The 24,759-nt window shown below is 41.3% G+C and overlaps 2 protein-coding genes across 2 annotated transcripts in view; both read right to left on the bottom strand.

Annotated features, from left to right (window-relative positions):
* Positions 1-17,703, bottom strand: part of LOC124006726 (nucleus accumbens-associated protein 2-like) — a 54,273-nt gene extending 36,570 nt beyond the window's left edge. The window contains exon 1 of the mRNA XM_046316841.1: positions 17,321-17,703. The gene's annotated coding sequence lies outside the window, so the exon portion shown is untranslated. The remainder of the gene's footprint in view (positions 1-17,320) is intronic.
* Positions 17,704-20,555: 2,852 nt separating this feature from the next.
* LOC124007276 (transmembrane protein 250-like) lies at positions 20,556-24,407 on the bottom strand. Its single transcript, XM_046317719.1, has 2 exons — positions 24,149-24,407; positions 20,556-23,864 (listed from the first exon to the last, which is right to left on the bottom strand). Exon 2 carries the CDS (start codon positions 23,669-23,671, stop codon positions 23,252-23,254), a length of 420 nt encoding a protein of 139 aa, XP_046173675.1. The 5' UTR covers positions 23,672-23,864; positions 24,149-24,407; the 3' UTR covers positions 20,556-23,251.
* Between the last annotated feature and the right edge of the window lie 352 nt (positions 24,408-24,759).

The following is a 24,759-nucleotide window of genomic DNA, read 5'->3' as shown; positions in this document are numbered from 1 at the left end:
GATGCAGTAGATGATATAGAGTACAGTATATATATATACGATGAGTAATGTAGGGTATGTAAACATTATATTAAGTGTCATTGCTTAAAGTGGCCAGTGATTTTTTTTAAATGTACATCAATTTCCATTATTAAAGTGGCTGGAGTTGAGTCAGTATGTTGGCAGCAGCCACTCAATGTTAGTGGTGGCTGTTTAACAGTCTGATGGCCTTGAGATAGAAGCTGTTTTTCAGTCTCTCGGTCCCTGCTTTGATGCACCTGTACTGACGTAGCCTTCTGGATGATTGTGGGGTGAACAGGCAGTGGCTCGGGTGGTTGTTGTCCTTGATGATCTGTATGGCCTTCCTGTGACATCGGGTGGTGTAGGTGTCCTGGAGGGCAGGTAGTTTTCCCCCGGTGATGCGTTGTGCAGACCTCACTACCCTCTGGAGAGCCTTACGGGTGTGGGCGGAGCAGTTGCCGTACCAGGCGGTGATACAGCCCGACAGGATGCTCTCGATTGTGCATCTGTAGAAGTTTGTGAGTGCTTTTGGTGACAAGATGAATTTCTTCAGCCTCATGAGGTTGAAGAGGCGCTGCTGCGCCTTCTTCACGATGCTGTCTGTGTGGGTGGACCAATTCAGTTTGTCTGTGATGTGTATGCCGAGGAACTTAAAACTTACTACCCTCTCCACTACTGTTCCATCGATGTGGATAGTGGGGTGTTCCCTCTGCTGTTTCCTGAAGTCCACAATCATGTCATTTGTTTTATTGACGTTGAGTGTGAGGTTATTTTCCTGACACCACACTCCAAGGACCCTCATCTCCTCCCTGTAGGCCGTCTCATCGTTGTTGGTAATCAAGCCTACCACTGTAGTGTCGTCCGCTAACTTGATGATTGAGTTGGAGGCGTTCATGGCCACACAGTCGTGGGTGAACAGGGAGTACAGGAGAGGGCTCAGAACGCACCCTTGTGGGGCCCCAGTGTTGAGGATCAGCGGAGTGGAGATATTGTTACCTACCCTCACCACCTGGGATTGTAGGACAGCCAGGGTGTTAAGCATGCCCAAGTTTAGGTCACCTAACAGTACGAACTCTGAAGATAGATGGGGGGCGATCAATTCACATATGGTGTCCAGGGCACAGCTGGGGGCTGAAGGGGGTCTATAACAAGTGGCAACGGTGAGGGACTTGTTTCTGGAAATGTGGATTTTTAAAGTAGAAGCTCAAATTGTTTGGGCACAGACCTGGATAGCATGGCAGAACTCTGCAGGCTATCTCTGCAGTAGATTGCAAATCCGCCCCCTTTGGCAGTTCTATCTTGTCGGAAAATGTTTTAGTTAGGGATGGAAATTTCAGGATTTGACAAACGACAAAAGCCCCCTTCAACATAAAATTACCATGACAGGCATGAGCATCTGATAATGCTATGCTAATTGCTCATGTGTTTTTGCAGTGGACTAGGGGAGCTGTGTAGCAGAGACTGTAGCTGCCTCAGATGGCAGGCTTTTTCCATTGGCCTGCACTGGAAGTCCACTAAACTCTCTGGCACAGACTGAACAAACAGCGCACATACAGGGCAGGACTGCAGAGGGAGAGAGGGGTAATGGTGCTAACTCCTGCTGAAATCTGACTTTATACACAGAGGTTGGATTTAGGTTGGATTTCGCTCTGCAGAGAAACCTGTCACAATGTCATGTATTATAATATCATGATAGTTAGAATCACACTTTGAAGAAACAACTACTTATAAAGGCTTTATGAGCACAACATAGATGTTTCACAAATCATCAAAGGTGTGTTGCCTAATGTGACATAACTCAATATATACATTCCTCCCAAAATATGTGCTTTATAACACATGCAAATTCATTTGCAATTGTTGATAATAATAATACATTTTATTTAGCAGATGCCTTTCAGGGAACTCAAGGACATCTTATAATAAAAGTATGCCTGCATAAAATCTAGTGACAGTACATCAAATCATAAATCAATGAATCAATAGTAAATGCATGAATCAATAGTGCAATTAAAATCAAAGACCAGACAAAACAGGACAGGCCACGAAGGGATACTGGGAAGGCACACAAGGAACTCCGAAACTGAAGAACAACAGTGCCTTCAGAAAGTATTCATACCCCTTGATTTACTCCACATTTTTTTGTGTTACAGCCTGAATTCAATATTTTCTTCTCACCCATCTACACACAATACCCCATAATGACAAATTGAAAACAGATTCTTAAAATGTTTGTAAATATATTGAAAATGAAATACAGAAATATCTTATTAAGAGCTTTCCACAGCTGGATTGTGCAACATTTCCCCAATATTCTTAAAATAATTATTCAAGTTCTGTCAAATTGGTTGTTGTTAATTCTAGACAACCAGTTTCAGGTCTTGCCAAAACTTTAACTCGACCACTCAGGAACATTCACTGTCTTCTTGGTAAGCAACTCCAGTGTAGATTTGGCCTTGTGATTAAGGTTATTGGCCTGATGAAAGTGAATTCTCCTCTGAGTGTCTGGTGGAAAGCATTCTGAACCAGGTTTTCCTCTAGGATTTTGCCTATTTTGCCTCCATTCCATTTCTTAAAATCCTGCAAAACTCCAGTCTTTTAATGACTACAAGAATACCCATAACATGATGCAGCCACCACTATGCTTAAAAATATGGAGAGTGGTACTCAGTAATGTGTTGTATTGGATTTGCCCCAAACATGGCACAAATGTATTGCTTTGCCACATTTATTTGCAGTAGTACTTTAGTACCTTTTTGCAAATGGTATGCATGTTTTGGAATATTTGTATTCTGTACAAGCTTCCTTCTTTGTACTCTGTCAATTAGGTTAGTAGTGTGGCTGTCACGGTCGTCCTCCTCTTCCTCTGAAGAGGAGAGGCGAGAAGGATCGGAGGACCAAAATGCGGCGTGGTATGTGTTCATGATGAATATTTAATAAAAGAAAGCACTGAACACTGAATACAAACTATACAAAAACAATAAACAAATAACGACCGTGAAGCTATAAATGAGACCTGTGCTGACACAAGCAACTAACATAGACAATCACCCACAAACAAACAGTGAATCCCAGGCTACCTAAGTATGATTCTCAATCAGAGACAACTAATGACACCTGCCTCTGATTGAGAACCATACTAGGCCGAAACATACAAATCCCCAAATCATAGAAAAACAAACATAGACTGCCCACCCCAACTCACGCCCTGACCATACTAAATAAATATAAAACAAAGGAAATAAAGGTCAGAACGTGACAGTGGCGTATCTACAATGTTGTTTATCCATCTTCAGTTTTCTCCTATCACAGCCATTAAACTGGGGCGGCGGGTAGCCTAGTGGTTAGAGCGTTGGACTAGTAACCGACAGGTTGCAAGATTGAATTCCTGAGCTGACAAGGTTAAAAAAAACTGTCGTTCTTCCCCTGAACAAGGCTGTTAACCCACTGTTCCTAGGCCATTATTGAAAATAAGAATTTGTTCTTAACTGACTTGCCTAGTTAAATAAAGGAAAAAAAAATAATAATAAACTCTGTAACTGTTTTAAGGTCACCATTGACCTCAATGGTGAAATCCAATCATTTCAAAAAACACAATTCCACTTTGACATTATGGGGCATTGTGTGTAGGCCAGTGATAAACAACTCAATTGAATACATTTTGAATTCAGGCTGTAACACAATAACATGTATACATAGTCCAAAATGTAAATAGCAGTAAAGTTATCACAAAACATTATTTTATGTGTTATTGCCTAACTAGACGATAGGCTATAAAGGCCTGGGGAAAGTAGTGTAATTTAAATAAAACCAGAGAGGAAGAGGCAGACTTTCGGCTACTTTAGTGAATTAGCGATACATGCAAGACAGTTTACCAAGACATACACTACGGTTCAAAAGTTTGAAAGTCTTTGAAATAACATCAAATTTATCAGAAATATAGTGTAGACATTGTTAATGTTGTAAATTACTATTGATGCTGGAAATGGCAGATTTTTTGTGGAATATCTACATATGCGTACAGAGGTCCATTTATCAGCAACCATCACTCCTGTGTTCCAATGGCATGTTGTGTTAGCTAATCCAAGTTTATCATTTTAAAAGGGTAATTGATCATTAGAAAACCCTTTTACAATTATGTTAGCACTGCTGAAAACGGTTAAATAAGCAATAAAATGGACTACTGGAGTATCTGCAGCATCAGCATTTGTGGGTTCGATTACAGGCTCAAAATGGCAAGAAACAAATAACTTATTTTGAAACTCGTCAGTCTATTCTTGTTCTGAGGAATGAAGGCTATACCATGCGAGAAATTGCCAAGAAACTGAAGATCTCATGCAACGATGTGTACTACTCACTTACTCACTATAGCTAAGACAATGTTTGTATTGCTAGTAGTATGAGTTGGGATTATGCCGGTTCATTGTAGCTAGCTAGCTACATGTCTAAACAAAAGACTCACCAAATGATTACATGACCCATCATGTTAGCCAGGTGTGTCTGGGGGTGAGTAAGGCCATCTATTGTATTTCATGAACATGAGTACATGTCTAGACAATAGCGACCCATCCACTTAGCTAGATGTTTTTTGGGGTGGTCATAGCATTTCCTTCACATGACCCATCAATTTAGACAAGTGTGTCGGGTAAGAGTCATCTAATAATTATAAAATATTTCTAAAATATTTTTATCTGGACACTTTCTGTGTTTGATATTGCTAGTTTGCAAGTTACCATTTCACTGTACTGTTTACACCTTCTGTTTCCTGTGCATGTGACAAATAAACATAGATTTTATTTGATATAGTGTGTGTTTACCAGAGAAGGTAATGTGAAGAACAGCATGACCTGCACCAAGGTCAGATTAGGATATAGGCCAAGCACTAGATAAAGTGTAATTCTACCTGGAGTTTTTCCTTATTGTAGGTTACTACTTTTAATCTTTAAATCTTAGGTTGTTTACTAAACTACTCACTCTGTTTAGCACATGCCCTCACATGTGAATCATTAAAGAGATGGGTGGGACTAAGGCTTAAGCGGGTGTGAACAATGCTGAGTGTGCGTAGACAAAGAAGCGCTCTCCAGTAGGTGTACCATAACATCCAAGGGCCATTTTCCCAAAAGTGGGGTTACAAGTTTATCAACTTTCAAAGCAGAATTACCTTCCCATTGTTCCTCGATTGCAGTGTATGATATACCATTTTCTAGCTCTGAAAATTGTATATCATTACATTGGATACAATATCTACTTTTTTCATATGTAAAAAACACAATTTCAAATTTTGCTACATAAGATTGAATCGAGGCAGTCGGTCACATATACACTACATAACTAAAAGCATTCGGAGACCTACTTGTCGAACATCTCATTGCAAAGTCATGGGCATTAATATGGAGTTGGTCCCCCTTTGGCTGCATTAACAGCCTCCACTCTTCTGGGAAGGCGTTTCACTAGATCTTGGAAAATGGCTGCAGGGACTTGCTTCATTCAGCCACAAGAGCATTATTGAGATCAGGCACTGGTGTTTGGTTCGATTACACCTGGCTCACAGACGGCGTTCCAATTCATCACAAAGGTGTTCAATGGGGTTGAGGTCAGGGCACTGTGCAGGCCAGGCAAGTTCTTCCAGATGGATCTTGACAAAACTGAAACAGTAAAGGGCCTTCTCCAAACTGTTGCCACACAGTACTAAGCACAGAATTGTCTACAATTTTATTGTATGCTGTAGCTTTAAGATTTCCCTCCACTGGAACTAAGGGGCCTAGACCGAACCATGAAAAACAGCCCCAGACCATTATTCCTCCTCCACCAAACTTTTCAGACACTATGCATTAGGGCATTCTCCCAGATTCATCCATCGGACTGCCAGATGGTGAAGCATGATTCATGAGCACCTCTCTCGCTCTTAATCACTGCAGAGAACATGTTTCCACTGCTCCAGAGTCTAATGGCAGAGAGGTCCAGCTGACGCTTGTCATTGCGCAATGTGATCTTAGGCTTGTGTGCGGCTGCTCGGCCAAGGAAACCCATTTCATGAAGCTCCCGACGAACAGTTCTTGCTTCCAGAGGCAGTTCGGAACTCGATAGTGAGTGTTGCAACTGTGGAGATACAATTTTTGGGCTCTACGTGCTTCAGCACTCGGCGGTCCTGTTCAGTGAGCTTGTGTGGCCTACCACTTTGCTGCTGAGCCGTTGTTGTTCCTAAACGTTTCCACTTCACAATAAGAGCCCTTAGAGTTGATCGGGGCAGCTCTAGCAGGGCAGATATCTTACGAACTGACTTGTTGGGAAGATGGCATCCTATTGTTGGGAAGGTGGTACCATGTTGAAAGTCACTGAGCTTTTCAATAAGGCCATTCTACAGCCAATGTTTGTCTATGGAAATTGCATGGTTGTGTGCTCGAATTGTATACACCTGTCAGCAACGGGTGTGGCTGAAATAGCCAAATCCCCTAATTTGAAGGGGTGTCCACATACTTTCTTCTATCCAGAACCATTTTTTTATATTTTCGACATTGTAGAATAATAGTGAAGACATCAACACTATTAAATAAAACATATGGAATCATGTAGTAACCAAAAAAAATTAAAACAAATCAAAATATATTTTATATTTGAGATTCTTCAAAGTAGCCATCCTTTGCCATGATGACAGCTTTGCACACTCTTGGCATTCTCTCAACCAGCTTCATGAGTTAGTCACCTGGAATGCATTTCAATTAACAGGTGTGCCTTGTTAAAAGTGAATTTGTGGAATTTCTTTCCATCATAATGCGTTCGAGCCAATCAGTTGTGTTATGACAAGGTAGGGGTAGAATACAGAAGGTAGCCCTATTTGGTAAAATACCAAGTCCATATTATGGCAAGTACAGCTCAAAAACGCAAAGAGAAATGACAGGCATTCATTACTTTAAGACATGAAGGTCAACCAATCCAGAAAATGTCAAGAACTTTTAAAGTTTCTTCAAGTGTGGTCGCAAAAACCATCAGGCGCTATGATGAAACTGGCTTTCATGAGGACCGCCACAGGAAAGGAAGACCCAGAATTACGTCTGCTGCAGAGGATAAGTTCATTAGAGTTTCCCACCTCAGAAATTACAGCACAAATAAATGCTTCACAGAGTTCAAGTAACAGACACATCTTAAGATCAACGGATCAGAGGAGACTGAGTGAATTAGGCCTTCATGGTCAAATTGCTGCAAAGAAACCACTACTAAAAGACACCAATAATAAGAAGAGACTTGCTCTGGCCAAGAAACACGAGCCATGGACATTAGACCGATGGAAATCTGTCCTTTGGTCTGATGAGTTCAAATTTGAGATTTTTGGTTCCAACCGCTGTGTCTTTGTGAGATGCAGAGCAGCGATATGCCATCCCATCTGGTTTACGCGTAGTGGGACTATCATTTGTTTTCAAAAGGACAATGATCGAACTCACCTACCAGGCTGTGTAGGGGCAATTTGACCAAGAAGGAGAGTGATGGCCTACTACATCAGATGACCTGGCCTCCACAATCACCCGACCTCAAACCAATTGAGATGGTTTGGGATGAGTTGGACCACAGAGTGAAGGAAAAGCAGCCAACAAGTGCTAAGCATATGTGGGAACTCCTTCAAGACTGTTTGAAAAGCATTCCAGGTGAAGCTGGTTGAAAGAATGCCAACATTATGCAAAGCTGTCATCAAGGCAAAGGGTGGCTACTTCGAAGTATCTCAAATATAAAATATATTTGGATTTGTTTAACACTTTTTTGGTTACTACATAAGTCAATGTGTATACTGCATATATATTTTTGGGGGGACGGTATTGAAAATGATACCGTCTGTATTTCAAAATTCCCCAGTATATGGTACAGTTGAAGTCGGAAGTTTACATACACCTTAGCCAAATACATTTAAACTCAGTTGTTTAATCCTAGTAAAAATTCCCTGTCTTAGGTCAGTTAGGATCACCACTGTATTTTAAGAATGTGAAATGTCAGAATAATAGTAGAGAGAATGATTTACTTCAGATTTGATTTCTTTCATCGTATTCCCAGTGGGTGAGAAGTTTGCATACACTCAATTAGTATTTGGTAGCATTGCCTTTAAATTGTTTAACTTGGGTCAAATGCTTCGGGTAGCCTTCCACAAGCTTCCCACAATAAGTTGGGTGAATTTTGGCCCATTCTTCCTGACAGAGCTGGTGTAACTGACTCATGTTTGTAGGCCTCCTTGCTCGCACACTTCTTCAGGTCTGCCCACAAATTTTCTATGGGATTGAGGTCAGGGCTTTGTGATGGCCACTCTAATGCCTTGACTATGTTGTCCTTAAGCCATATTGCCACAACATTGGAAGTATTCTTGTGGTCATTGTCCATTTGAAAGACCCATTTGCGTCCAAGCTTTAACTTTCTGACTGATGTCTTGTGATGTTGCTTCAATATATCCATATCATTTTCCGTCCTCATGATGCCATCTATTTTGTGAAGTGCACCAGTCCCTCCTGCAGCAAAGCACCCCCACAACATGATGCTGCCAACCCTGTGCTTCACGGTTGGGATGGTGTTCTTCGGCTTGCAAGCATCCTCCTTTTTCCTCCAAACATAACGATGGTCATTATGGCCAAACAGTCTATTTTTGTTTCATCAGACCAGAGAACATTTCTCAAAAAAGTACTATCTTTGCCCCCTCGTGCAGTTGCTAACCGTAGTCTGGCTTTTTTATGGCGGTTTTGGAACAGTGGCTTCTCCCTTGCTAAGCGGCCTTTCAGGTCGATATAGGACTTGTTTTACTGAGGATGTAGATACTTTTGCAACTATTTCCTCCAGCATCTTTACAAGGTCCTTTGCTGTTGTTCTGGGATTGAGTGCATTTTTCCCACCAAAGTACGTTCATTTCTAGGAGACAGAACACATCACCTTCCTGAGCGGTATGACGGCTGCGTGGCCCAATGGTGTTTATACTTGCATAATATTGTTTGTACAGATGAACGTGGTAACTTCAGGCATTTGGAAATTGCTCCCAAGGATGAACCAGACTTGTAGAGGTCTACAATTGTTTTTCTGAGGTCTTGGCTGATTTCTTTTGATTTTCCCATGATGTCAAGCAGAGGCACTGAGTTTGAAGGTAGTTCTTGAAATACATCCACAGGTACACCTCCAATTTACTCAAATGATGTTAATTACACTATCAGAAGCTTCTAAAGCCATGACATTTTCAGGAATTTTCAAAGCTGTTTAAAGGCACAGTCAACTTAGTGTATGTAAACATCTGACCCACTAGAATTGTGATACAGTGAACTATAAGTGAAATAATCTGTCTGTGAACAATTGTTGGAAAAATGACTTATGTCATGCACAAAGTAGATGTCCTACCCGACTTGCCAAAACTATAGTTTGTTAACAAGAAATGTGTGGAGTGGTTGAAAAACTAGTTTTAATGACTCCAACCTAAGCATATGTAAACTTCTGACTTCAACTGTATATATGGTATTCAGCCCAAGCCTATTGCAGTGAATGGGTGTCGAGCAGCTGAAGGCCCGGCACCCATGGTGGAGAAGCGTAATGGAGGGGTGACAAGTACAGAGCAAAGAGAGTGGGAGGGGGCATAGAGTGGGAGTTCAGAGAGGTCGGTAGGTGCCAGATAGGTGCCAGGTTGTTGGAGGGATATGTAGGTGAAGAGTGTCTTAAAGTTAATACAGAATTGGACAGGGATCCAATGTAGTTTGATGAGGATTTGTGTGATGTGTTCAATTGATCTGGTGCAGGTGAGGATTCGTGCAGCAGCATTCTGAACCAGTTGAAGTTTGTTGGTGAGTTTGTTGGGATTACCAGTAAGGAGTGTTGCAGTAGTCCAGTCGGGAGGGGCCAAAAGCATGGATGAGGGTTTCAGTGATAGAGTGTGACAGTGAGGGGCGGAGCCTGGAGATATTGTGGATGTGGAAGAATCCTGTCCAGGTGATGGTTTTTATGTGGGGTTCAAATGACAGGTCACAGTCATGGGTGACATTGAGGCGTTTGACTTTGTTGACAAAGGGACCTGGAAACCGTCTATGGTGATGCTGAGTTTGTGCCATTTGAAGACAGTGGATTTGGAACCGATGAGCATGACCTCCGCTTGTTGCTGTTGAGTTTGGGTTTGGTGGAGAGGTGGAGCTGGGTACCATTAGCATAGCAGTTGAAGTGTACTCTGTGATGATGATATAGATTACACATAACATTAGTTGCCCTATAAACAGTTTAATCTGCATATGCAACCGCCATACTTGGCAGATACCTCGTGTTCTGGCCTGGAGCAAGGCAGGTGTAACCGTCATGTGAGGCCTAATGTGTTTATGCTAAACTCAGCCAATAACACATGCCCTCAGTAAACTGACAAGGTAAAATAGAGATGTTATGTATACTATATAAAGCATTTATAAGTTGTAGTTTGTTTAATGTGAAACCATGGTAAGATACTGTGCAGAAGTTACACTGAACTTGAGCCACACTACTTTTTTATATATTTGGCTGTCAAGTTGAGTGTGCCTGTGTGTGCATGCATCTATGTGTGGTGTGTATATATACAGATGTAGGATCTTAATTGCATCAGGTAATACAAAGTTGAAGGGTATTGGAGGTTTAAACAAGTTTGTTGTTTCTTTGTCCTAAAGAAAAATGTATCAACACCTACAAAAAATGTCCATTAATTATAGTCCACATAATAATTCACATGTCCTGTTGCCGCAATATTATTTTCCTGCTGTAGCAAACTGGCTCAAATTAAGATACTACATCTGTAAGTATTCCAAATTGTCAAGTCACTTAAAAGCCTCGGGGACTGAGGGAATAACATGTACTGTAGGTAATTGAGACATATTAGCCTATAATTGAGCGAAAGAAGTAATCTGATAAAGCCTGTAATCAGAGAAAGCCGGACCCTCAAAAAGATAAGGGAAATGAAAATACTGTTTTGAGCCCACACACTCTCAAGAACCATTTAGTGTTCACTGGAGAGATAACTCCAATGGTATTGTTTTCCCATTAGCAAATGAACTTACATTTTACCTCAAGGTCCATGGACGGATACACATTAGTAATACCACTGACCTAGAGCTTCAGTATAGCATAATCTTATAGATACTGTAGGGAACACTCCCTTTTGAAGGACTGCTATCTATACCTTTTATACACATTACTGTATTTTTTCAAAAATCAATGTAAATTCATGTACTCTATGATTACAAGTCCCCATAATAAATGATTAACATTTAGTGTTTTGTATGTATAGACAAATGCCAATGATACATTAACAAATGATTGAATGATTTACACAACATCTATTAATGGTCTACAAACTATTTACTGGTGGTTTTTAGTGATTTTAAAGTGATTTACAAGCAAACCTTCAGGAGGTTGCAATAGATTCTATTGACTTCTTTTCAGGCCAAACCAAGACAAATCTACTTTTGAATTTTTGTTTACAGTGGGAACAGAGGAAACTGCAAGTGTAAGGCTATCAAAATGTCATTAGAATTCCAGAATCATCCCACCCCTTAGTACTTCTCTTAATTTGCTGCAATGGCTATGTGCTCTCATTCATAAGGAAACACTTAGAACAGTAAAATGCACACAAAATCTCTCTCGCACTCTCTCTCTCAAACACACACACACACATAACTGCCGTGACATCCATGCCATGTGATCTTGCCAGGCGTTATGCCAAAGGCCAACCCATGTCACTTACCAGAAATCTCATACAGAGAGAAAGAGAGAGTGCACAAGAGCGAGCGAGAGAGAGAGAGTGAGAAGCAAGTAAGGGGAGAGTAAAGGGCCTTTAGTTATGCAAGAGCTCTTTGTCAATCCTCTCCACAACGTACATTGAAAAAGCATATGAAGCTTTATGACTTTTCTCTGTTTCTCCAACGTTCTTGAGGCAGTAGGCCCTAAGTAACAAGGAGCACATGAGCTCTTATGTTAAATTGTTCTGGAGAGCATGTTTACTGTCCATTGTCTGAGTTCTTGGAAGACTTCCTGAAAATCACAGAATGAGCCAAAGCACCCAAATCAGTTACATTTTATGAATCTCTCTCTCTCTCTGTCTCTCTCTCTGTCTCTCTCTCTGTCTCTCTCTCTGTCTCTCTCTCTGTCTCTCTCTCTGTCTCTCTCTCTGTCTCTCTCTCTGTCTCTCTCTCTCTCTCTCTCTCTCTCTCTCTCTCTCTCTCTCTGTCTCTCTGTCTGTCTGTCTGTCTGTCTGTCTGTCTGTCTGTCTGTCTGTCTGTCTGTCTGTCTGTCTGTCTGTCTGTCTGTCTGTCTGTCTGTCTGTCTGTCTGTCTGTCTGTCTGTCTGTCTGTCTGTCTGTCTGTCTGTCTGTCTGTCTGTCTGTCTGTCTGTCTGTCTGTCTGTCTGTCTGTCTGTCTGTCTGTCTGTCTGTCTGTCTGTCTCTCTCTCTCTCTCTCTCTCTCTCTCTCTCTCTCTCTCTCTCTCTCTCTCTCTCTCTCTCTCTCTCTCTCTCTCTCTCTCTCTCTCTCTCTCTCTCTCTCTCTCTCTCTCTCTCTCTCTCTCTCTCTCTCTCTCTCTCTCTCTGTCTGTCTGTCTGTCTGTCTGTCTGTCTGTCTGTCTGTCTGTCTGTCTGTCTGTCTGTCTGTCTGTCTGTCTGTCTGTCTGTCTGTCTGTCTGTCTGTCTGTCTCTCTGTCTCTCTGTCTGTCTGTCTCTCTCTGTCTGTCTCTCTCTGTCTGTCTGTCTCTGTCTGTCTGTCTCTCTCTGTCTGTTTGTGTGTGTTTGTATTGGTGTGTGTTTGTATTGGTGTGTGTGTCTTCATTTAGAATGTACAGTGGGTTAACAGTTAAGGAAACACTGTTGACCAACCAAGTACCATGCCATGCTACACTACCTACAGTTTGATTTAATCTGCCACCCAAAATGTCAACAGTAGTTCAAATAAAGTCAACATACGTCGACATCACTAGTTAGGCTCCATAGGTAGGCCTGTTTATTGTTTATTGATTGCATATGCTTAAAAGACTTGACGGATAGAAACAAATGGAAATACAGATCTGTCTCGCCATACAGATTCAAATTTCAGTCCATTTCACACAAGAATCTTTAAACACTATATTATATGAGAAAAGGGTTTGAAACCATACCCATAACTAAACACGTCAAAAAAAATAAGGCAATGCAATACTGTATGACGGAACCCACTCCACATCTAAATGACAGGATCTGTGTAATGGACTCAGTTGACCTTGTGATGGGATCTGCGACAACACCACTGGCCCAGAGCAACTGTACATACTGTACATACAGATGACGCATGAGAAAATAATGTATGCCTGCTCTGTATCACGTACCATGCACATTATGATCCCATTGTTCCATCATCATCTCTAGAGGGCCTCACAGACAGAGGCCAGATGAATGCCGTTTAGGCCTTTTTTACACAGAGCCTTTGTAGTATGGTTACTCCCTCCCTCTCACCAAGTGCACAAGCTAAACCAAGGAGCCAAAGAGACAGAAATCAACACTAGGCATTTTTCAGTGAGCACTGTAAACAAAGAATGGGAAAATCTCATCTCAAATATTGGTTGTCAAATAAATAACATTTACTCCCACATACTGGAAGTTAAATAAAACATATTCTCTAGACATTACTATAAGGTTGAATATTCATATTACAAAACCAGACTCAAGTTATGGTAGTACAAAAATATGAGAAAATAGTTCTACTGGTCGAACAACAGAGTGGGTGGATCCTACAATGCTGGAGAATAAACATTAAGGAAGGTAACAAATAAACCTAAACATTTCCTTTACTGTCGATCGCCCCTTATGATAATGAGTCCATGCTGTTCAGTCAAGCATCTGATGATGCAGTTGAGTGAACCCTACAACCTCTCTCTCTTCCCATGTACGTGTCTATCAAAATGTGTGTGTGTGTGTGTCTCTCTCTTCTCACTTCCCCCCTTGGCCCCCCTGTGGAATGTTTTGTAGTGCGGGGCCTATGGAGGAAGGGCATCTGAGGACACGGCACACACAAATACAGCTGTTGAGCGCCATCACAGCGCTTGGCAGCCATCCAACTCAAAGACGTGTGGCGGTGAAGGCCTTGGTTAAGAAAAAAAAAGTTAACAAAGAGCACACTCCTTCCATGTACTGTATGTTGTGTTAAACATTGAAGATAGGAACTTGGCAGTACACCTCGATGCCCTCACTGACTTCCCAGCAATAAAGCAACTACTAAGAAAAAAAGGTGTCATTGTGTGAAGCACACTATATATACAAAAGTATGTGGACACCCCTTCAAATTAGGGGATTCGGCTATTTCAGCTACACCCATTGCTGACAGGTGTATAAAATCGAGCACAGGGCCATGCAATCTCCATATACAAACATTGGCAGTAAAATTGCCTTACTGAAGAGCTTAGTGACTTTCAACGTGGTACCGTCATAGGATGGCACCTTTCCAACAAGTCAGTTCGTCAAATTTATGCCCTGCTAAAGCTGCCCCGGTCAACTGTAAGTGCTGTTATTTTGAAGTGGAAACGTCTAGGAGCAACAACGGCTCAGCCACAAAGTGGTAGGCCACACAAGCTCACAGAATGGGACCGCCGAGTGCTGAAGCACATAGCGTGTAAAAATCGTCTGTCTTTGGTTGCAACACTCACTACCAAGTTCCAAACTGCCTCTGGAATCAATGTCAGCAAAAGCACTGTTCGTCTGGAGCTTCATGAAATGGGTTTCCATGGTCGAGCAGCCGCACACAACCCTAAGATCACATTGCACAATGCCAAACGTCGGCTGGAGTGGTGTAAAGCTTGCTGCCATTGGACTCTGGAGCAATGGAAAGGCTTTCTCTGGAGTGATGAATCACGCGTTACCATCTGGCAGTCTGATGGACAAATCTGGGTTTGGGGGATGCCAGGAGAACGCTAACCAGCCCCAATGCACAGTGCCAACTGTAAAGTTTGGTGGAGGAGAAATAATGGTCTGGGGCTGTTTTCATGGTTCGGGCTAGGGCCCTTAGTTCCAGTGAAAGGAAATATTTATGCTACAGCATAAAATGACATTCTAGACGATTTGTGGCAACAGTTTGGGGAAATCCCTTTCCTATTTCAGCATGACAACGCCCCCATGCACCATCCATACAGAAATGGTTTGTCGAGGTTGGTGTGGAAGAACTTGACTGGCCCGCACAGAGCCCTGAACTCAAACCCCTTTGACCACCTTTGGGATGAATTGGAACGCCGACTGCGAGCCAGGCCTAATCACCCAACATCAGTGCCTGACCACACTCATGCTCTTGTTGCTGAATGGAAGCAAGTCTCCACAGCAATGTTCCAACATCTAGTGGAAAGCCTTCCCAGAAGATTGGAGGCTGTTATAGCAGCAAAGGGGGGACCAACTCCATATTAACGCCCATGATTTTGGAATGAGACGTTCGACGAGCAAGTGTCCACATACTTTTGGTCATGTAGTGTATATAGGAAGGCAGGCAGCCAAGTACACGCCTACACACACAATGTGCCTATAGATTTAGTTTGAATCAATAAGCGGAGAGATGGGAGTCACTCTGTCTGTATATCTTTCTCTTGTTTGGTATGACAGCTCAGATGGATTTCACAGTGTTGAGAGCTGTGTGTGAAAGGCAAACCTGTAGACTTGGAGTGTTGGATGCCAGCCATGTTAGTTAAAGCTACACACACACACACACACACACACACACACACACACACACACACACACACACACACACACACACACACACACACACACACACACACACACACACACACACACACACACACACACACACACACACACACACACACACACACACACACACACACACACACACACACACACACACACACACACACACACACACACACACACACACACACACACGGCAAATGAGGCCAACCTCCAACCCGACACCATTCCACCTCATATAGATGAAAATAGAGGGAACATCTTGCAATGTACTGGTCTAACAGCTGTAAATCATCTCCAAACAATAACTAAACAACATAAAGTGTGTGTGTGTGGGAGAGAGAGAGAGTTAGAGAGAGAAAGTGTGTGTGTGTTTGTGTGTGTGTGTGAGAGAGAGGAGAGAGAGAGAGAGAGAGAGAGAGAGAGAGAGAGAGAGAGTGAGAGTGAGAGAGAGCAGGAAATGAATAAATTGCCAGAAGTCACATGCAAGGCGCAAACAGTACAGTAGGCATTGATCACATGTCAGGGGCTTCAAGGGAAGCAGAAAGTGAGTAACATGCCAGTCAGACCCCAGGTCATGGAGAAGCACTGATCTAGTGTGTCACTGTCATTTTTTGCCAACAAACAGCAAGGATGTAGCCTATTGAGATTCCATTGAATCAATAATGGCCTATTACCTCTTCACAAACAAAATAATGTATAATGTATACTCCATAGGCTAAGGCATGTAGGGTACATTTAAACAACTACAGACCCATTTAAATATTACACAGAATTACAACAGGACATCATAGTTCAATTATACCAAGTTTATAAGCTATTCTCCATGCTGCATAGCCTGCTTTATAGTCTACTCCTGAGGCTTCAGACTTAGAATGATTTTCTGTACACCATGATTCACAAATTATGGTTGCACCGAGGACATAACAATACTACGATATATAAGGTTGAAGCCTATATTATGCCACAAAATATTCTGGTCTGATGGCGGTGAGTCGAGTTGACCTAAATTCACAGTGTAACCACTCTCATTTGGATCCCATAACTTTAAGATCAACAGCTATGAATAGGCTACATTGTATATAACATTCTGTATGTTTGGGGTTTGGTTTGGTCGGCTACATGTGTGTTATAATGCCTACAGCCTACAAAGAAGTGGGGGGCGTTTTTGTTGTGGACTTGACAGCGACGCAATGACCGATATATGCTCCACATATCCCGTTAGAAACACTGTATTTCGTTGACTGATAAAAAGTGGTCCCAAAATGTCAGGCCTACATTTCATAAAGTTCATTGTTAAAGTAGCATTTCTAAACATCTGCGCAAATTCCTTTAGTCTAAAATACTGGCGGGTTATATTTTTCAGGAATCCAGTTGCATTAAATCAATGTCACGGTTCTAACAAAATCACAAAATCTACGAAATTTCTAGGCTATTCTACAATACTAGAAAAAGTTAAATCGTTGTTGTAGTTTATGTCAATATCGCTATGTCATTCGTGAATTCATATATCAAGCGATGGATATGAAAGATGGGCAGATTAAATCTAGCCTACATACGAGGAAATAAAACATGGCAAAACCATATGCGTTATACAAACAAACACTATAGCCTACATATCAAACCACGATTATGACAAATGTTTACCCGATATGGTCGCTCCTCCATAAAAGGTTACTGACAGTAGCGGGCACAGCTTTATTTCTTGCGATGTAAAGTTTCCAGGTTCCGTCTGTAGCATAGGCAGGCCCCGAGTTCACCTCGTTTGCTTGCTCGCTCTCCTATCTTGCCTGCTCGCCCCCAGCGCTCTCTCTCTCTGGCTGCTCTCTCTCTCTCCCCAATGTATCCTTGTGCAGGAAGTGAATGACGCTCACATGGACGCTATATGAACTGTGCGCATAGCCGCAGACTGACATCATTCTACAGTCGATACACTTTCATTAAAGACACAGACTCGGCGTTTAGAGATGCGACTGTACAGTCTCTCAGATGTTATGCACTTTACTGTAAATACAAAAAAACATTGAGCGCTCTACGTATGCACCTCTAAATTATGACACCTTTACTTACATGCACTCGATTCTAATGACAGAATTCACGACAAAAGTTCATTGTTCAACTGTACCGAAATCTAGCTAAAACTCAAGCACGCAACATATGGAGCGTGAGCGCTGGACTGCATTTACATGCATGGTTACCTCACGTGGCCTATTAGTTGCAAGCTGCGCATGTGTGCAGCTCATAATTTTGGGGACCAACTGCGGGCTACATATTATCACCTCAAGTCAACTGTCCCCTAACTGCTGTATCCGTTTTACTGTAGTGAAGCAATATACCACCCACTGCCAGACAACAAAATATATTTACATTCACTGATACGTCTATCCATGACTCTATTTCCATTAAATCTGCTATTATATTTACTGTTTGTAGGCCATGCCCTTAAATCTCAACTGTGCAGTCGCATGACTCCAAAAGCAACTGACCTTAACCATGTCTGACCAAATATTCCCACACATCATTAGACATATCTTTCAGTGTGTGTATCTCGACAGAGGGTGCAATGTAGAATATGCCCACTGTCAATAAACACATGTATGGTCATTGGTAATGGTTAATAACCATAAGGTCCCCATCATTAATACTGTAGACATTTTATAATGTATCCTAATGTATTTCCATATACTACACAATTGTATGAGAAAAATCTAAATACAACACAGTATGAAAATTTGTCTCTGTAATTCTATGAAACCATAAATGATCAGTCCACAAACATTGCAAACACCTAAAGCACATCAAGCTTTGCCCACGTATTCATTATGTAACAGGGAATACATTAGCTTGGTAAAGAATGACACAATTAAAAACACCAGGAACAGACAAATTTTTAGATTTTACATATACATTTATTCATATGCACTTCCCAAGCAGCTTTGATAATATGAAAATGTACAGTACAATGCCCTGAATAACAGCAGCAACGGAGGAAACAATAACATACCATGTCCATTTCACACATACTTTTCCACATAAGCATTCTGAACAGCTTCGGGATATATTGAGATGTTGTTAATGAGGGCCAATGGTTGTCACTAGTTACCACAGCCACAAAGTCAAAATGGGCTATTTGTAAAAATTCATTTAAACAAAACATTGCCTTTTGGGCTTAATTTATGGTTAGACAAAACGTTATCTGCGGGGTTAAGGTTAGGTTTCAAATCAGATTTTTTAGAAGATAAATTGTAGAAATAGGCAGGGTTTAGACAAAATTATTCCTTTGTGGGTGTGGTAACTAGTGACGACCAGGTTCAATGGAGGGTCAACTCACCTGGCATCCATCAACTTAGGGAATAGACTTGAAATGTTGGTGAAAATAACTTGCAAATCTCATTTCATAAAATGTGAATTCTTTACATTCCTCAACTGAATTGATTTGGAATTAACCCCAACCCTACTTGCCATAGGCCTACTATACATGGCTATCTATTGCATTGTACAGCTACAGTGGCTTCAGAAATAATTCACACCCATGACTTTTTCCACATTTTGTTGAGTTACAGCCTGAATCAAAAATGTATTAAATTCAGAATTTTGTCACTGATCTACACAAAATACCCCCATAATGTCAAAACAGATTTTTTAAAATTTTCTTTTACAAATTATGAATTAAAAATGAAAAGCTGAAATGTCTTATTGACTCAACTATTCAACCCCTTTGTTACGGCAAGTCTAAATACACTGAGTGTACAAAACATTAAAAATAACAGCTATTTTCATGACAGCTTGACCAGGAGAATCCAGGTGAAAACTATGATCCCTTATTGATATCACGTGTTAAATCCACTTCAATCAGTGTAGATGAAGGGGAGGAGACAGGTTAAATGATTTTTATGCCTTGAGACAATTGAGACATGGATTGTGTACTGTATGTGTACCATTCAGAGTGAATGGGCAAGACAAAATATTTAAACTGCCTCTGAACGGGGTATGGTAGTAAGTGCCACGCACACTGGTTTGTGTCAAGAACTGCAACGCTGCTGGGTTTTTCACTCTCAACAGCTTCCTTTGTGTATCAAGATTGGCCCACCACCCAAAGGACCATCAGCCAAGTTGACACAACTATGGGAATTCTTGACACCTTGTAGAGTCCATGCCCTTACGAATTGAGGCTGTTCTTGGGGCAAGGTATATTCAGTGGTATGGTATATTCAGTGTAAGTTCAGGAGAAAATAATTTGCATGGTCTGTGTACAATAATAAAGTTTAACATTATTAATACAATTCCCTGCAAGGTCCCTCAGTCAAGCAGTGAATTGTAAACAAAGATTCAACCACAAAGTCCAGGAAGGTTTTCCAATGCCTCACAAAGAAGGGCACCTATTGGTAAATGGGTACACATTTTAAAAAAGTAGACGTTGAATATCCCTTTGAGCATGGTGAAGTTATTACACTTGGATGGTGTATCAACACACACAGTCAATACAAAGCTACAGGTGTCCTTTCTAACTCAGTTGCCAGAGAGGAAGGAAACTGCTCAGGGAATTCACCATGTGGCCAATGGTGACTTAAAAATAGTTATGAGTTTAATGGCTGTGATAGGAGATCCCTGAGGATGGAGCAACAACATTGTAGTTACTCTACAATACTAACCTAATTGACTAAGTGAAAAGAAGGAACCCTGTAAAGAATACAAATATTCCAAATCATGTATCCTGGTTGCAACAAGGCACTAAAGTAATACTGCAAACAAATGTGGAAAAGCAATTAACATTTTGTCCTGAATACAAAGTGTTATGTTTGGGGCAAATCCAATACAACACATTACTGAGTACCACTCTCTATATTTTCAAGCATAGTGGTGGCTCCATCATGTTATGGGTATGCTTGTAATAGTTAAGGACAGGAGTTTTTCAGGATAAAAAAAGAAACAGAATGGAGCTAAGCACAGGCAAAATCCTAGAGGAAAATCTAGTTCAGTCTGCTTTCCACCAGACACTGGGATATTAATGAACCTTTTAGCAGAACAATAACTTAAACACAAGGCCAAATCTACACTGCAGTTGCATACCAAGACAGTTGCATACCAAGACAGTGAATGTTCCTGTGCGTTCAAGGTAGTTTTGACTTAAATCTACTAGAAAATCCATGACATGAAAATGGTTGTCTAGCAATGCTCAACAACCAATTTGACAGAGCATGAAGAATTTTGAAAAGAATAATGCACAAATGTTGCACAATCCAGGAATGGAAATCTTAGAGAGTAGAGAATCTCTTAGAGACTTACCCAGAAAGACTCATAGCTGTAATCACTGCCAAAGGTTATTCTACAAGGTATTGAGTTAGGGGTGTGAATACTTATGTAAACTAGATATTTCTGTATTTAAGTTTCCATAAATTAGCAAACATTTCTAAAAACATGATTTCACTTTGTCATTATGGGTTATTGTGTGTAGACGGGTGAGATCATTTTTAAAATTGGAATCCATTTTGAATTCAGGCAGTAACTCAACCAAATGTGGAATAATTCAGGAATGGAAATCTTAGAGTAGAGACTCTCTTAGAGACTTACCCAGAAAGACTCATAGCTGTAATCACTGCCAAAGGTTATTCTACAAGGTATTGAGTTAGGGGTGTGAATACTTATGTAAACTAGATATTTCTGTATTTAAGTTTCCATAAATTAGCAAACATTTCTAAAAACATGTTTTCACTTTGTCATTATGGGTTATTGTGTGTAGACGGGTGAGATCATTTTAAAAATTGGAATCCATTTTGAATTCAGGCTGTAACTCAACCAAATGTGGAATAATTAATTGTGTGTAGATGGGTGAGATATATATTTTTAAAATGTAATCCATTTTGAATTCAGGCTGTAACACAACCAAATGTGGAATAAGTCAAGAGGTATGAACACTTCCTTTAGGAACTGTTTGTCAAAAACACAATTCTTCCTTCTTTTCAGTTTTAACAGGACATACGAACTAGGCAAACAAATATGAGTGCCCCAGAATATGAGGCATTTGATGAGTTGATCCTAGAACAATACAGGGTTGTGCTGTGTACCCACTTCGGCCCAATGCCAGTCCTCAGCCATGTCGCCATTTTAAATTGGTCAAAGTAGTCAACTGGGTAGGGATTCTTATGGGTTGTAGCCTCACTGGCTATCACAGACACTATAATGGCACAGATATTAAGATGAGTCCTCTATCTCTGAACTCCATCCAACGACTGGGGCTGAGCCCCAAATATTTTAAATGGTTTTCTTCCCTTAGTATTGAGCACTGATCTGAAACAGACTGAATAGAAAGTAGCATGGTGGAAACTTGGCTTGCACACTGTATACTGTTTAAGTACTGAAACAGAGGCTGTGACTATAACTAGGGCCAGACCTTTTCCTGGCCAGGACCTAGGCTTGTGGAAAAGGGACAAGGAAAGGAGGAGAATTTAGGAGAAATTGATCAGGATTTCAGTACTTAAAATGAACAATGAGAAAGTTATTGGCACATGGTCAGTGAAAACTACAGGCTTTACACATGACCACAATGATAAACATTCTGAATAGGTTTTCATCCTATCATTACAGCCTTTCCTATATTTATCAGATCAGTCCTAGTGTAGGGAAGAAGCTGAGTAAAGGAGGCCATTGGGACACAGCCACAGCCATTGTTTTGGTTGGCAGAGACGGAGGTGTCTGGCTGTGATTGGCTATTGTTTTCTGAGGGAGGCCGAACAGTGTTCTCTCTGCGAGAGGGATTCTGGGACCATGTGAGGGACTAAATGACCACTTCACCCAAAGCCACCCACTGTAACTAACTCGCACTGTTACAGACTCGATGACACAGCTCAAGCAGCAGGCCATGCCCATGGCAGATATTAGTGGCATCAATAAGACACAATCTGCAAACACTAACACATACTCACTTATCCATATACTTTACAGCACGATATTGTTGCTTTTTTTTTTTAAATGAAAAGACGATGTGTAAAATAATAACGTTACAAAAAGAATGTTGGTCACCAAGGGATTTGAATCCAACACCAATACGAACGTATCCTTTATGCTTAGAATTCAACATTTTGCGTGACTTGTTTTCTCCAGTCAAACAGAAGACAGCATGTTTTCCTTTTTAGGGTCTTGAGAGGCATCCCACCCCTCATGGTCCAAACTAAAGTAAGGCTTGTTATTACAGAAGTCTTAGAGTAAGTATGCATCAGCTTTTTTCAGGCAAATAGCACCAGAGTGTAACCATATATTCTGACCACCTTCTATTCCTGGCCATCCTTACGCCTTCATCGCAACTGCTGCTGTGTGGTAATGTTTTGGTACAAAATGGCTGCTGTGCATTGTGTAGAGGTCTGACATTGGTATATAACAGTGCACATACTGTATATAGACTTTTCCTCCCTACTGTGTTATTGACTGTACGTTGGTTTATTCCATGTGTAACTCTGTGTTGTTGTTTGTGCCGCACTGCTTTGCTTTATCTTGGCCAGGTCTCAACTGGCCTACCTGGTTAAATAAAGGTTACATTTTTTTAAACAATAAAAAATCCATGGTCACTGTTGTCACCAGAAGCTACATGTCCACAAACACCATGAAGCACCAGCCCAGGCCTCCCACCAGGAACATTGTGACCTGCATACTGTAGATAAACAGGTTGTTGAGCACCCCAAAGTCAAGGCGCTGGTGTCCTAGCAACAGTAGGATGACGGACAGCTTGTACTGCAGCCGCAGGAAGACACGGGCGCTCATGTACTGCAGGCAGAATAGAGCCGACAGCGCCACCCAGAGGAGGGAGGTCAGAAGGCTGCAGCCGAAGTAGAGCAGGAAGCGCAGGAAGCCGTACATGCAGCGTGAGCGCAGGTAAAGGTCAAAGTTGTTGTACTTGGTGCGCACAAGCTGGGTTGTGTGTGCAGACCCACAGGCCGAGTGCATGCAGGTGGTGTGGGGACCATGGAAGCTACGCACACGCCGAGGGATGGGGATCACAGGCATGAGTGGGGGAATTGAGCCACAAGCTTCTGTGGGGAGTCGCAGCAATAGGCCTTGTCCTCTGCTTCAGGGGTGGTGGGGGTTAGCATCATTGACTGGCTTAGAGCATAAAACAGAACCCCAGGCATGGAATGTGGGCCTCTGATTAGGTCTGTTTGGAGTCTGTCGCTACAGGCATCCAAAAGGCAACAAGGCTCTGTAAAGAGGGCACAACACATTTATGTTACATTTTTGTGTTACACACACCAAACTAAATATAGACATTGAAAGGAGCATCCCTCTCCCTCACACACTATGATAGCAGTGTGACATTAGGACAGCCTTGATAGTAAAAGCAGTAAATCATGGTTTATGCTGCTCATTCTCAAATATTTTAAATTCTCTATTATGATGTAGCCTGGGCCTATACACTTGACTGCTTGGAAACGTCACTTGACATTACAATATGTATCTTATTTATCAAGCTGAAATTGTACATACCGTTCGTTTTGAAAAATGATTTCGAGTTATTGAAAGATGTCTTGCGCAATGAATTCTCAGCATTCGATTCGATGCTCATACATGAGTTCCTCAAACTCGTCGTAGTATGCTGTGAAACGACTGCTGCGAGTTATCATGTTATAACTCGTCACATGAAGACCTTTCAAAAACCACAAACAGTAATTACAGCCCTCTGATACATCATTGTATTGACATAGATGGCTATGCTTGCTACAATGTAACTCAACAGGGGCGGTAGGGTTGCTCTGACAACTGGTGAATACATCCTGTCGTAAAATGTTTCAGTCATTCTTCTCACGACAACATCTGAAATTTAAAGGAGAAGGGTTCAATTGTTTTTTTTGTCCAGTTTAAAACTGTGGTTGGTTCTCTTTTTTGCCTTGGGTGTGATAGAGATTGTTATTGTGAGAAAAATGGCTTGCCAGGCTACCTCCCCAAATCCATGTTGCATAGAGGTTAATGATTTCTGTGAATGTGTGATGACAGAGAAAAACTCTTCAGTGTCAATGTCAGTCAAGCCAAACTGCAATATGGTTTTGGAATTAAAAAATTATTGGAGAGAGTTCGGAGAGAGAATTACATGGCCACAT

This window comes from Oncorhynchus gorbuscha, linkage group LG20 (assembly GCF_021184085.1).
Source record: "Oncorhynchus gorbuscha isolate QuinsamMale2020 ecotype Even-year linkage group LG20, OgorEven_v1.0, whole genome shotgun sequence".
NCBI classification, from domain to species: domain Eukaryota; kingdom Metazoa; phylum Chordata; class Actinopteri; order Salmoniformes; family Salmonidae; genus Oncorhynchus; species Oncorhynchus gorbuscha.
This window is presented reverse-complemented; position numbering and strand designations above follow the sequence as displayed.